Source organism: Girardinichthys multiradiatus, chromosome 15 (assembly GCF_021462225.1).
Source record: "Girardinichthys multiradiatus isolate DD_20200921_A chromosome 15, DD_fGirMul_XY1, whole genome shotgun sequence".
NCBI classification, from domain to species: Eukaryota; Metazoa; Chordata; class Actinopteri; order Cyprinodontiformes; family Goodeidae; genus Girardinichthys; species Girardinichthys multiradiatus.
In genome coordinates this window covers 31,545,245-31,559,392 of record NC_061808.1, presented here as the reverse complement: position 1 = coordinate 31,559,392, position 14,148 = coordinate 31,545,245, and the positions used below count along the sequence as shown (strand labels likewise).

At 39.3% G+C, this 14,148-nt stretch overlaps 1 protein-coding gene and 1 long non-coding RNA gene across 2 annotated transcripts in view; one reads left to right on the top strand and one right to left on the bottom strand.

The window, feature by feature from the left end:
- emilin1a (elastin microfibril interfacer 1a) overlaps nucleotides 1-10,097 on the top strand; it is a 47,993-nt gene extending 37,896 nt beyond the window's left edge. Inside the window, exons 8-12 of the mRNA XM_047388205.1 lie at nucleotides 2,653-3,067; nucleotides 3,360-3,476; nucleotides 5,845-5,862; nucleotides 5,962-6,096; nucleotides 7,853-10,097. Coding sequence (XP_047244161.1) covers nucleotides 2,653-3,067; nucleotides 3,360-3,476; nucleotides 5,845-5,862; nucleotides 5,962-6,096; nucleotides 7,853-8,163 — 996 coding nt within the window. The 3' untranslated portion in view covers nucleotides 8,164-10,097. The remainder of the gene's footprint in view (nucleotides 1-2,652; nucleotides 3,068-3,359; nucleotides 3,477-5,844; nucleotides 5,863-5,961; nucleotides 6,097-7,852) is intronic.
- LOC124882062 overlaps nucleotides 1-14,070 on the bottom strand; it is a 53,134-nt gene extending 39,064 nt beyond the window's left edge. Inside the window, exon 1 of the long non-coding RNA XR_007041806.1 lies at nucleotides 13,457-14,070. This is a non-coding gene — a long non-coding RNA (uncharacterized LOC124882062). The remainder of the gene's footprint in view (nucleotides 1-13,456) is intronic.
- Between the last annotated feature and the right edge of the window lie 78 nt (nucleotides 14,071-14,148).

Below are 14,148 nucleotides of genomic sequence, written 5' to 3'. Positions count from 1 at the left end.
GTCAACATAGACCTGGACTATGGACCCAAATAAACCTGCTGTAAGCTCCAAGTCTATAAAATGCTCTGTGCCAGTGGCTAATGTCGTTGATAATGTCACCACCATCTTAAGGTTCTAATCGTTACTAAGAGTTTTGAAACTGCCAATGCTTTCCAAAATGATAATGGCTCTCCTGAGTTCTTCAGTACAAGAACTAGATTTATTTTTGTGATTGTTCCACCTTTTATATGAAAAGCTTCTTCGGTTTTTTACCTATAACTTTATTTAAAAAAAGATAATGTACAAATTAGACATGAATGTCACCATTTAATGCACTTTACCAGATTATAGCTTATAGCTAATTCATATCTGCAGTCCCTTTATAGGTCCGTATGAGAAGAGTAAGTTTAAGCTTAAGCTTAAGTTAAGAATCTAAATAAGAATAATCAATAAAATATACACAACAACCATAATCCAGCAACATCATCACATATGAAAATATTATCTTAATCTTTAAAGAATCTAAAAGAGCTAGAGCTCTTTCTGGCAGCATGTCACATTGATTTGTTGCTTTTACAGAGAAAGCTGCCTGAAGGGGGGCAGAAAAACCATTTACACTTTTAAAAATGACTTAAATTTGATAAAACTCTCCAAATTTGTTGTACGTAAGCAACACCAGCCTTCCCCCAAAATCATTGCATTCATAAATATCTTTGAAGCATCCACTGATAGGCAGCTACTAATATATCGAATATATTTAAATTATATTTTTGTCTATTTTTTCTTTCTTAGAATTTGGATTTGGATCCACGGTCAGTTCAAGGTTTTCATTTTCAGTAACTATATTAATTTGTTCTCCTCTAAACAAGAATGTCAACAGTAGGAGGGTGTACCATGGTTTTGGGGAAATCAAATACACTTAGTCTTAATTATATTTTAGCTCAGACATAATTGATCAAGCCAATATGTGATCCTCTCTAACACATTTGTTACCTTGGTGGCTGCAACTTCAGCTGAATTAGCATGTACGTGTACAACAGTGTCATCTGCAGACATTTGTAGATATGCATCAAGACAATGTTCTGCATGACCATTAACTTATCATAAAGGGCCTAAAACTGATTCTTGTGGAGTGTCCATTTTAAGGAGAAGTTGGGTCTCTGTCTTTAAAAAAATGTTTCGTTACAAGGGTCACTGTTTGTTTCAAGGTTTAAATTGTTTTGAAGCAAAACACGTGAAAAGTCTGTGTGGCATTAAAGGTGTTTAAGAGCTGGAACCTGTCTTGTTAACAATATATAATCCTTGAATTCCCAGTCCATGACCAGATCTGAGGAAGGCTTTTGGGTGTTGTCCTTAAGGCACTTTGTGACTAATTTGATGGTATACTTAGGATCATTTTCTATTTGGAAGACCCACTTGTTCCCAAGCTTTAACTTCCTAGTGTATGTCTTGCATGTTGCTTCAATAGTTCTACATAATGCTGTTTTGTATCATGCACCAGTTCCTCCTGCAGCAAAAAACCTACACATGATGCTGCCAACCCCGTGCTTCACAGCTTTGGTGGGGTGTTATAAGTCTTGCAAGCTTCCTCATTGTCCCCCAAATGTAACAATGGTGATTATTGCCAAAAACTTTAATTTAATTTAATTACACATGTCAGCTTCAGGCATCTGGAAATTGGACCAGACTTGTGCAGATCCACAATTCTAGTCCTGATATCTTGGCTGATTCTGACATGATGTCACACAAGGAAGCAGAGTTTTTGGGGTGTTGCATTAAGATTCATTTGCAGGTGTTCCTCCTTTTAACTCAAATGTTGAGAATCAAAGCCATAACATTAACATGCGGGGTTTTCGCAGTCCGTTAAAGGCTATGTAATCCAGGTGTGTTTAAAATTGTAAATTTACTGAAAGTAAGGAAAAATCCTCTTTTATCCTCTTATTTCTCATCAACCTGGCATTTAGGCAAAGAAAAACAAGGTTTAGTCTCATTTCATGTCAGACAGTATGAAGAAAGGTTACATGTCTTTTATAGAGTGTAAGTAAATATCTGGCTTCAGTTTGAAGCATTTATTTCTTTTAATTTTGAAGATTACAGGTAATGAAAACCCAAAATTCCATTTCTTAGAAAGCAAAAAGATTTCATAATACCAATGAAAAAAGAAGTTTTAATAAAGAAATATTAGCCCACTGAATGTTTATCCATGCATTGTATTGTGTATGAATCCAACACTTGGTTGGGGCTCCTTTTGCATGAAATACAGCATCAGTGTGTGTGTAGTTGTGTCAGTAGTTTTGCTTCAATGTCTCATTAACCCCGTGATCCAACGCCACTTTATCATCTTGCATTTAAACAGAACATCTGTCATATGACTGATCTATATGGTTATTTTTTTATTATATGTATGACAGTAAATATTAGTTTCCTTTGCATGCTTCAAAAACATTGGCTCATTCAAACATCCATTATGGCTATCTTAGAGGCCATAATGGATGAAGGTTTTTCATAATATTATTGCTGTTATGAATCTTTGGAAGTATACCATCGACATCTTTAAGATGGAGTGTGTGAGATACCACTGGAAAATGAATTGTGGCAAAGATCTAACATATCAGGTTTAACAAATGAAACTTTAAAACAGAAAAAATAATACGTTTCTGTTTCCTATTCAAGGTGAATGACTTGCAGAATGAGCTGACAGAGCATATTGACGACTCGAAGATTCAGTTTGGCAATCTGGGCAGAGAGATCCAGATAATCAGGAACAACTATGTGACAGAGGTGGGGGAGTGCCGGCGTTCCAGAGACGGTCTGGACCAAAGGCTCTCCAAGCTGGAGGGAGTCTGCAGCCGCTTGGACTCCTTCACAGACAGCCTAGAGAAAATCAAAGAGGGCCTGAACAGACACGTGTCTGGCCTGTGGGGCTGTGTTAATGGGCTCAATGTCACCGTAACGTCCCAAGGAGAGCTTATTGACAATATCCAGAACATCCAGCTCGACCATGTCCACTCCAGGATACATAAGCTGAACTCCTCAGTGCTGGACCTGGGCAGGCAGTTCACCGTCTTCAGGGAACAGGACTTTAGGGGTGAGTTTCAAGGAAGCATGGGATTTCACTTTTGACCAAGAGGATACAGTTATGTGCAGTCATGTTTAAAATAATTTATTTAAAGGCCCATAAACTCTGTTGTCTGTCTGAAGGATAGCATTTTATAAACACAAGTGTGAAAGACACATCTGGAGTTTTGCTGGGTTAAATGTCTTGGCTTTCTTGACTTAATCTTCTTGTTGTTGGAAGCTACTCAGAACCATTTTCACTGCTTAAAGGAATTTCTGTGGGTGTTTGAGCTGTGCTATCTCTAAATGGTCCATTCCATCAGGTCCACCAGGCCCCCAGGGAGAAAGAGGCGAGCCTGGACCACAGGGTCCTGTTGGACCACAAGGAAGGGTGGGATCCCCAGGCAGAGACGGCAGACAGGGACCAGTGGGACCCCCAGGTACAGAAAAAACAAACTGTTCTAGCTGTGATCCATCATGTCATGCTGGTACAGTGTGATCAATGTGTATTCAACAGTGTATTGCAATACTTATACAGGGGTTGGACAATGAAACTGAAACACCTGTCATTTTAGTGTGGGAGGTTTCATGGCTAAATTGGACCAGCCTGGTAGCCAGTCTTCATTGATTGCACATTGCACCAGTAAGAGCAGAGTGTGAAGGTTCAATTAGCAGGGTAAGAGCACAATTTTGCTCAAAATATTTAAATGCACACAACATTATGGGTGACATACCAGAGTTCAAAAGAGGACAAATTGTTGGTGCACATCTTGCTGGTGCATCTGTGACCAAGACAGCAAGTCTTTGTGATGTATCAAGAGCCACGGTATCCAGGGTAATGTCAGCATACCACCAAGAAGGACGAACCACATCCAACAGGATTAACTGTGGATGCAAGAGGAAGCTGTCTGAAAGGGATGTTCGGGTGCTAACCCGGATTGTATCCAAAAAACATAAAACCACGGCTGCCCAAATCACAGCAGAATTAAATGTGCACCTCAACTCTCCTGTTTCCACCAGAACTGTCCGTCGGGAGCTCCACAGGGTCAATATACACGGCCGGGCTGCTATAGCCAAACCTTTGGTCACTCATGCCAATGCCAAACGTCAGTTTCAATGGTGCAAGGTGCGCAAATCTTGGGCTGTGGACAATGTGAAACATGTATTGTTCACTGATGAGTCCACTTTTACTGTTTTCACTACATCCGGGAGAGTTACGGTGTGGAGAAGCCCCAAAGAAGCGTACCACCCAGACTGTTGCATGCCCAGAGTGAAGCATTGGGGTGGATCAGTGATGGTTTGGGCTGCCATATCATGGCATTCCCTTGGCCCAATACTTGTGCTAGATGGGCGCATCACTGCCAAGGACTACCGAACCATTCTTGAGGACCATGTGCATCCAATGGTTCAAACATTGAATCCTGAAGGCGGTGCCGTGTATCAGGATGACAATGCACCAATACACACAGCAAGACTGGTGAAAGATTGGTTTGATGAACATGAAAGTGAAGTTGAACATCTCCCATGGCCTGCTCAGTCACCAGATCTAAATATTATTGAGCCACTTTGGGGTGTTTTGGAGGAGCGAGTCAGGAAACGTTTTCCTCCACCAGTATCACGTAGTGACCTGGCCACTATCCTGCAAGAAGAATGGCTTAAAATCCCTCTGACCACTGTGCAGGACTTGTATATGTCATTCCCAAGACGAATTGACGCTGTATTGGCCGCAAAAGGAGGCCCTACAACATACTAATAAATTATTGTGGTCTAAAACCAGGTGTTTCAGTTTCATTGTCCAACCCCTGTAGATCTCTTACATTTTGTCACAATTAATCACAAATTGCAATGGGGTGTCTTTGAATTTCTGTGATAAAAACACAAAGTAGTGCATGATTGTGAAGTGAAAGCGAGATAAATGATGGTTTTAAATTTTTTTTCCCAAAACCAATCTGAAGTGTGTAGTGCATTTCTCATCAGCCCCCTTAACTCTGATACAAGTAAATAAAATCCAGTGCAACCAACTTCCTTCAGAAGTTACCTGATTAGAAAATAAAGTCCACCTGTGTGTAATTTCATCTCTGTATGAATCCAGCTTTTCTCTGAAGGCCCCAGAGGTTTGTTACAGAACACTAGAGAGCAAACACCATTATGAAGTACAAAGCATAACTCAAACAAGCAACCGACAAGCCCATGGCAACTCTGGAGGAGCTATAGAGATCCACAGAGATGGGAGAATATGTTGATTTGGAAGATTTTAGTTGTGTACTCCAGAAATCTGATGTTATGGAAGAGTGGTAATAAGAAAGCCATATAAATCCTGTACAAGTCACGCAGGGCAAACATTTGGAAGAAGCTGATCTGGTTAGATGAGGCCAAAATTAACCTTTTTGGCCTACATTCAAAATACAATTTGAGGAAGAAAATGAACTCTGCACATCACCCTGGATACACCATCCCACTGTGAAACATAGTGGTGGCAACATCATGATGTAGTGCTTGTTTTATTCAGGAAATTATTTGATGATAATTGACTGAATACAAACCAACGCCAAATATTCTGGATTTGTATTTGTTTTTACTTGTTAACAATGTTTATTTCCTTCCACTGCACAATTATGTACCACTAACTGTTGGTAAAACCCATAAAATCCCAATATAATACACTGATGTTTGTGGATAGGATATGACAAAATGTGGAAAAGTTTAAGCTGTATGAATAATTTTAAAATGCTCTGTATGTAGAAACACCAATGAATGGCACTGCTGGATATTAATCTTACTCTTTATATCTCTCATCTTACTTTCCAGGGCTCAGAGGAGAACAGGGTATGTATTGTACTCACTGAACAACAGATGACAGACCTCATTACACTTTAATCTGTTATTCTCACTAAGCTCTACTCTTTTTTTCTACTTTGTCATCAGGTCTTCAAGGGTCTGATGCCCAGGTGCCACGCCTTTCCTTCTCTGCTGCACTAACTCGTCCAATGAGGAAAACGGGAACTATAGAGTTCAACGAAGTGTTTGTCAATGAAAATAATGCCTATGATCCTAAAACAGGTGTGTTTTAGTGCTTCAAACATTTCTATTGGTTCTTGTCAATTCAGTTTATAATGTTAGAAACGGCAGATGTTCTCTATATTCAGGTTCATTGGTTGTGTTTGATTGATTTAAAACGAGTAATAATATGGAGGGCTAGAAATGTCAACGTTAAGAATAAATACAGAAATATATAAAAAAAAAGGTAAATTGAAACCTAAATTAATACAAAATTCAATTAAATTCCAGCCATTATTGGTGATACAGCCCAGAATAAGTTGTAATTTGTAATATTGTCAGTTTTTGAGAATGTACTTATGTTTTTACACAATTAACGTTTTACATGGAAAAAAAATAATGCTTCTTAATATCATCCATTAAGAAATTACAAAATACTATCTGTCTGAGAGAGAAAGAGAGAGGCCATTCCTTTACGCACAATCTCTCTAGATCCTCCATAATCCTGCTCCTCTCTTTCTTTAGCTCCCCACAGGTATTCTATAGGATTTAGGTGAAGGGACTCAAAATGGTCATGAAAAAGGTTGATGATGCACTCTTAACAAGAGAAACAGGCCTGCAGCTTTTTGCAGAATTCTATTAATTCAGCCACACGGGAGGGTTTTGGAGCATGAACGGCTGGTCCAAATCCTTTGTTTTGTGATTTGTTTAGACCATCTAAAAGGTGGACCTTCCAGTGCTGTCCATATCAGTCTCCTGCTGTATAAACCAAGCACACTTGAGCTTGAACTTGAACTCGCAGCCGGATATTCTCTTTCAGGATTTTTTGTTGGAAAGCAGAATTCTTGGATCCATCAATTACAGCAGGCCATCTAGATGTTCAAAGAATGCTGTTAGTTTTACACCAGTTGCTGCAGGAAACTTAGCTTCCAAAGAGTTCCAATTTGTCTTGCCAGTCTACAGAATATTTTCCCCAAAGTCTTGGGGGAAAAAAAATGTGAGATGGCTCTTTGTGTTCTTTATTCTCAGCAGTGGTTTTGTTCTTGGAAACCTCTCATGGATGCCATTCTTTTGTTTAATATCTTTGCTCTTGTTAAATCATGAACACAGACCTTAACTGAGGTAAAGTTGGACCCTCAGAGCTTTAGATGTTGTTCTGAGTTCTTCTGCGACTTCCTGAATGAGTCGTTCGATCTTGGAGTAATTTTGCTAGGCCACCCAATCCTGAGGTGGTTCTATGTTTTCTCCATTCATGGAAAATGGCTCTCACTGTGGTTCACTGGAGTCCCAAAACCTTAGAAATGGCATTATCACCCTTTTCAGACTGATAGATGTTCATGAGTTTCTCACCTGTTCTCAAATTTATTAGATTGAGGCATAGTGTGTTGCCTTTTGAGATATTTTAGCCTACTTCATGTTGTCAGGTTTATTTAAGTGACTTAATTCTACATCTGGGAAGTAAAATTAAACTGAGTTGTCCAAACATTGTGGTTAATAACTAATTAATGATTTAACAAAGGAGGAAATAATATTTTCACATAGGGTCAGGTTTATTTTAGAAAGCTTCCCTTAATAAATTCAATCATTTAAAAAGTGTATTTTCCATTTTCTGTTTCTGTTCATCTTTGTCTTATTTTAGAACTTGTTCCATCATCTGAAACATTTTAAATGTGAAAAAGAAGCAGAAATGTGTTAGATGTTGAATACATTTTACAGCACTGTACACTTACAAAAAAAAAGACTAAATATTATTTTCCCCACTCAAATAACCTTTAATATGTAACATAAACATTGCATTAATCACTGTTTTGTTCTACAGGGCTATTTACAGCACCCCAGCGTGGCAGATACTTTTTTAGCGGCATCCTGACCGGTCACAAAAACATGAAGATTGAGGCGGTGCTTTCCAAGTCAAACGTCGGCGTTGCCCGAGTGGATTCAGCGGGATATCAGCCTGAAGGCCTGGAGAAGCCCATGGCAGAAGCCAAACACATCCCTGGAGCTCTGGCTGTGTTTAACATCATCCTGTCCTTAGAGGCCGGGGAAACGGTCTGCATCGACCTCGTGACGGGCAAGCTGGCCTTCTCTTCTGAACCTTTGACCATCTTCAGTGGGATGCTGCTGTACTAGACCGTCAGACAGGAGGCAGTATGATTTCAGAGTATGAGTTCGTCTTGTTGCTTAAAACCTCTGTTTAGACTCGAACACAAAGCAGTCATCGATCGTTGGTAAAACTGATACAAGTGGACTGGATTCATCCAGCCAGAAGAAAAAATGTTAGAGTTTCACAGGTTAAAGGAAAAGTTTTTCTTTTTTTTTTTACGATTTATGTGTATTCTTCTGTGGAAAAAAAGCCACTGCAGGGTAATTCCAAAGGTTCCTGCCCTGCTATAAACTTGGATACCCTACTAATTGTGGCCGCACACCCTTCAAGTTTCACTTTTGTTAAAGAAAGGACATTTAGCAAAATTAAGAAAGATTAAAGCTCTGGGTGTTTTTATTTATCTGTGCTGTCCACCCACACCCCATCAAGTCTTCAGCATTCATTACACACTCTTAGCTGTTTCATCTTTTTTTTTCCTTTTTACTATGGTCATTTTTTTTTTGTTACAGTGTCATTTTGACCACGAGCAAGTTCCCAGAAATGCAAGGCTTAGAGCCAATTGTCTTGCGAAGAAATGCAGGGGGGAAAAGTCCAAACCACTATTCTTTAGGAGGAAATGCACAAATGAAGTCACTGACAGTTCAGCACAGAAACCACAGGATTTTATAAATCATGCAGCCACAAAACAATAAGACCATTTTAGGACTTTGGCTGTGCCTTGAAACACAGCGGAAGGAGAGGATTTGTCAGCTAGAAGAGAGGGGATTTTTTTCCCCCTTTGTGTCCTAATAAGGAACATCTAAAGTTAGAAGATGAGGATTAGTAGTTAAAGTTCTGGAGATCTTTAAGGATTATGCTTACAGTTCTTACAGTGCCAGTTAATACAAGACTTGTGGCAAACAGTTATTATTGTAGATGTCATACGTACAGGCTTAAATATATACATACACCTCCATTATTTGTTAAATAAATGCCCCTTAGCATGTTGCACAGACCCACACCCACAGTGAAACCACCAGTTGGCTGGATATTTGATCAAAGTTCTTGGTTTAATAAGAGTTGTTTGAAATTGGTTCATTTCCTGGCACAGACCTAGCTTTTAAGCATAACTTACAAATTCTCCAAAAGGTTGGTGTCAGGGCTTTTGATTGGCCCTTCAGGAAGATTCATGCATGACTTCCAAAGCTATTTTTGATGTGTTTTTAATCAGTCCTGTTTGAACAACAAAGGTATCCCCCTCGATTAAAATTAAATGTGAGTTTGAATGATCAGGAATGACTCAGGAACCACCTAGGCTCAAGTCTATCAAACTGTAGGCTGCTGGGACACCAGTGTCACCTCCCATGGTAATATTAGTTTAACATTAACGGCGTAGTCAAGGATTGCTGAAATCTGAAGTTGACCACCTGGTAAAGGTAAATACCTTCTATAGAAACGTTTTAAGGTCAGGCAAGGCAAATGTCAAGCATTGTGATGGCAGTGTCATGCTGCCAGTGGCACTGATGCATTGCATGAAATAACAAAAATGGAGGGCCAACTCTAAGTACTTCAACTCAGCTACGGTTGAATTTTGAACAAAGTTTGGTTTTCCAACAGAACAGGCATCCCAAACACACACCAAAACTGTTCCTGTTTCAAATGGATAAAGCAGGCTAAGATAAGGCTTTTGGAGTGGCCCTGACAACCCTTTAAAAAATAAATGTGTAGACGTCACTCAAAAGTTGCGTCAATGCCAGGAAACCATCTGTTTATTTTTTCTGATAAGAACAGAGGTCAAACATCCATGACAAATGTCAGAATCTTCTTAGCTTCAAAAGTGTTGATTTCTTTACAGCCTGCTAAGGGAGATTTGATCATTATTAGCTGGGGTATACATATATGTGTGTGTATATATATTGAGGTATAATTTTGACACTGTAAATAAGAGAAAATGCACAATATATTAAAAATTCCAGACCCAGTTCTTGTTGTTGTGTGTTGTCATATGGCTGTCATGTCCCTGATGTGTGGGTGTAAACTTCTGACAGAAACTATATATACAGTTAGGAAAATAAGTATTTGAACACCCTTCGACTTTGCAAGTTCTCCCACTTAGGAATCATGGAGGGGTATGACATTTTTACCTTAGGTGCATGATCACTGTGAGAGACATAATCTAAAAAATAAAAACAAAACTCCGGAAATCACAATGTATGATTTTTTTAATACTATGTGTGTTGCTGCTGCAAATAAGTATTTGAAAACCTGTGAAAATCATTGTTAATATTTGGTCAAACGTTTCCTCTAGTTTTTCACCAGGTTTACACAAACTGCAGCAGGGATTTTGGCCCATTCCTCCACACATATCTTCTCCAGATTAGCCAGGTTTCTGGGCTGTCGCTGAGAAACACGGAGTTTGAGCTCACTCAAAAGATTTTCTATAAGGTTTAGGTCTGGAGACTGGCTAGGCCACTCCAGAACCTTGATATGCCACTCCTTAGTTATCCTGGCTGTGTGCTTCGGGTCATTGTCATGTTGGAAGACCCAGCCATGACCCATCTTCAATGTTCTAACTGAGGGAAGGAGGTTGTTCCCCAAAATCTCGCAATACATGGCCCCGGTCATCCTCTCCTTAATACAGTGCAGTTGACCTGTCCCATGTGTAGAAAAACATCCCCAAACCATGATGCTTCCACCCCCATGCTTCACAGTAGGGATGGTGTTTTTAGGATGGTCCTCATCCTCATCATTCTTCATCCTCCAAACATGGCAAGTGGAATTAAGACCAAAAAGTTCTATTTTGGTCTCATCTGACCACAGAACTTTCTCTCATGACTCCTCTGGATCATCCAAATGGTCATGGGCACACTTAAGACGGGTCTGGACGTGTGCTGATTTAAGCAGGGGAACCTTCCGTGCCATGCATGACTTTAAACTATGACTTCTTAGTGTGTTACCCACAGTAACCGTGGAAACACTGGTGCCAGCTCTCTTCAGGTCATTGACCAGCTCCTCCCATGTAGTTCTGGGCTGATTCCTCACCTTTCTTAGGATCACTGATACTCCACGAGGTGAGATCTTGCATGGAGCCCCAGTCCAAGGGAGATTGACAGTCATGTTCAGCTTCTTCCATTTTCTAATAATTACTTCAACAGTTGATCTTTTTTCACCAAGCTGCTTGGCAATTGCTCCGTAGCCCTTACCAGCCTTGCGGAAGTCTACAATTTTGTCTCTGGTGTCTTTGGACAGCTCTTTGGTCTTAGCCATGTTAGTAGTTAGAGTCTTACGGATCGTGTGGGGTGGACAGGTGTTTTTAATGCAGCTAAAAACCTCCAACAGGTGCTTCTAATTTAGAATAATAAGTGGAGTGGAGGTGGATTTTTAGAGGCAGAGTAACAAGTCTTTGAGGGCCGGAATTTTTGCTGATTGACAAGTGTTCAAATACTTATTTTCAGCAGTAACACATTTAAATTATTTTTAAAAAATCATACATTGTGATTTCCGTATTTGTTTTTTTTAGATTATGTCTCTCACAGTGGACATGCACCTAAGATGAAAATTTCAGACCGCTCCATGACTTCTAAGTGGGAGAATGTGCTAAGGTGCAGGGTGTTCAAATACTTATTTTCCTCACTGTGCAAAGCTCCTAAAAGTTTATCTTGGTAAACATTAATTAATCACATTAAACATATTTAATGCTCTGCAGCAAAAGCCATGTCTTTTATGAACAGCGTTGCAGGCCTTTAAAGGTTTATTGCACATAATGAGAGGTTGATTGATATGTTTTCAGCTTTAAATGGATGTTAAAAACAAATACTGCAGTTTTTTTTTTTTTTTCAAACTGAGCAACACAACGTTTTGTTTTACTGACACAGAGCTTAATTTTACATCCAGATCTTATGAGTTTTTTCATTGTGTTTTTTCCTCTGTCCTCAGTATGGGAATGTACATTAAATTGATATTTCTATGTATTGAGAAATCTTGTCCTTATGTGAATATTTTCCTACATTTGCAGCCCGATAACATTTTTTATAAGCTACCACTTCACCTTGCCAGTTACTGTATATGTGTTGAATGTTTTCCCACGTGTGTGCCTCAAATATAGATACCCAGTTTTACACAGCCCACATCAGTACTCTTTGTTCCTTTATTAAATCAACCAAACTGTTCCACCTTTTACACACTGTTTGGTCTGCTTTGGACGTGTTTAATTTGGCACTCTTTTGGTCTTCACAAATACACACAGCTGGAATGATTTTACTCCCTAACTTCTGCTTAAACCTCTCTCTCCCTCTTTGTTTTGACCTCCATGGGCTACTTTCAGCTCAGGATTTAAAGGCGAGTGCTGAAAAGTGATTTATTTTACTGCTCTCTAGGGACACCTGGTGGTCAGGATCAACACTATCCAGCTTTTCTGCTTCTTCTTACTAACTTTCATGACTTAAAGAATTTAGGATTTCCCAAAAGGAAATGGGATCGCTTGTCTCTCATTCTCTGCACATGCATTAATCATCAACGGCAGCCACAGTTATCTTGATTAACATCTCTAGATTCAGGAGCTGTCATTCTACAGTCGTTCACAGAAAAACGTCATCCTCCAGACTGTGTAAGTTGAGCTGTATGCTCTGCCGGTCAAGAGCAAACTGGTAATTCAACCTAGACTACTTAGGACGTAAGAATGCACAACAAGATGGGAAATGGATATGGACTGTTTTTACAGTGGGGTGATTTTACTGAGTCGTATGACATTTTGCAATCAATCTGTGCGGCGTGAGTAAAAAAATACCAGAGATAATTAAAGGACTATTACTTAAAAAAAATAAACCCAAGTGACTTGGATCTCATTTCCTTTTATTGCCACCAAGAGAATATCTTGTTTAGTGTGGCAAGTCATAGACAGCGACTGCATAACATTAACCTCTACTGAATAAGATTAGCATGCTGAAAAAATCATGACTGAACTAAGAAATACCTGATGATGCTGTGGGACTGGTTTTCTTCTGCTGGGATTGGTGTGTTAGTCAAGGTAGAGGGGATGATGAACAGTTTCAGATTTCAGTCAGTGATGGTATTAAATATTCTGCCTTTAGATAGAAAGTTGAATATAAAGAGGAGCTCAAATGACAAGAGATGACCTCGTAATACAGAGATTTGAAACCTTTTTGAAAAGATGCAATGCTGGGTGCAAACTAATGCAGCCACATTATTTTCTTTTAAAATGTTTCAGCTTCTTTTTCTCTTTATTTGTGCAGGCTACTGTCCTGATGTGATGAGGAAGGACCCAAGTGCAGAACGCAACAGTAGCAAAAAAAGAAGTTTTAATAATAAAAAGGAACTCACGAAGTCATCATGGGAGGAACAGGTGGAATTAAACAAGCGATGATGAATGGCAGATAAACAGACAAAGGGTAGAATCCTGCAGGGAACAATTACAAACAAAGAGTTTTAATGGGCAAAGAAACAGGTGCAGGTCGAGGACTAATTGAGGCGGCGCAGGTGAGCAGAATCTACCTGATTGCATCACGGCTGTGGCTGAGGGTGGATAAACATGAATGGAGCTGAACAGGATACAAGAAACCCCAGGGGAAATATCTAACAGGAAAATAATCTGAAAGTACAAACACTAGAAGAAGCAAAACTGATAAGAATGAATTGATAAGATAAACACCCAATGATTGGAGCACAGGAGATAAAGTAAAGAAAGCACGATTTAAGTAACATAATAAACAGCAAAGAAATGATTCAAATCCACACACAGAAGAATATCAAGTCCAAACAGCTCCGGAACGTTACAGCTATAGGTTGTTTTATATTAAAGTTGGAAAAAGTTCTCAAACGATTAATCTTGGTTTCATTTTTTACAAGTTGTGCAGATATTTCAAAATCCTCTGTACATGCCAGTAAAAGATAAAGTGCACAAGGCAGACTCGAGCACTACATTGACACAAAGTACTGTAACGTTATTATTATTATTCTTTGAAAGCTGAACACTCGGGGCCACGTGACTGAGATTGGTTGCGGCTCCAACGACG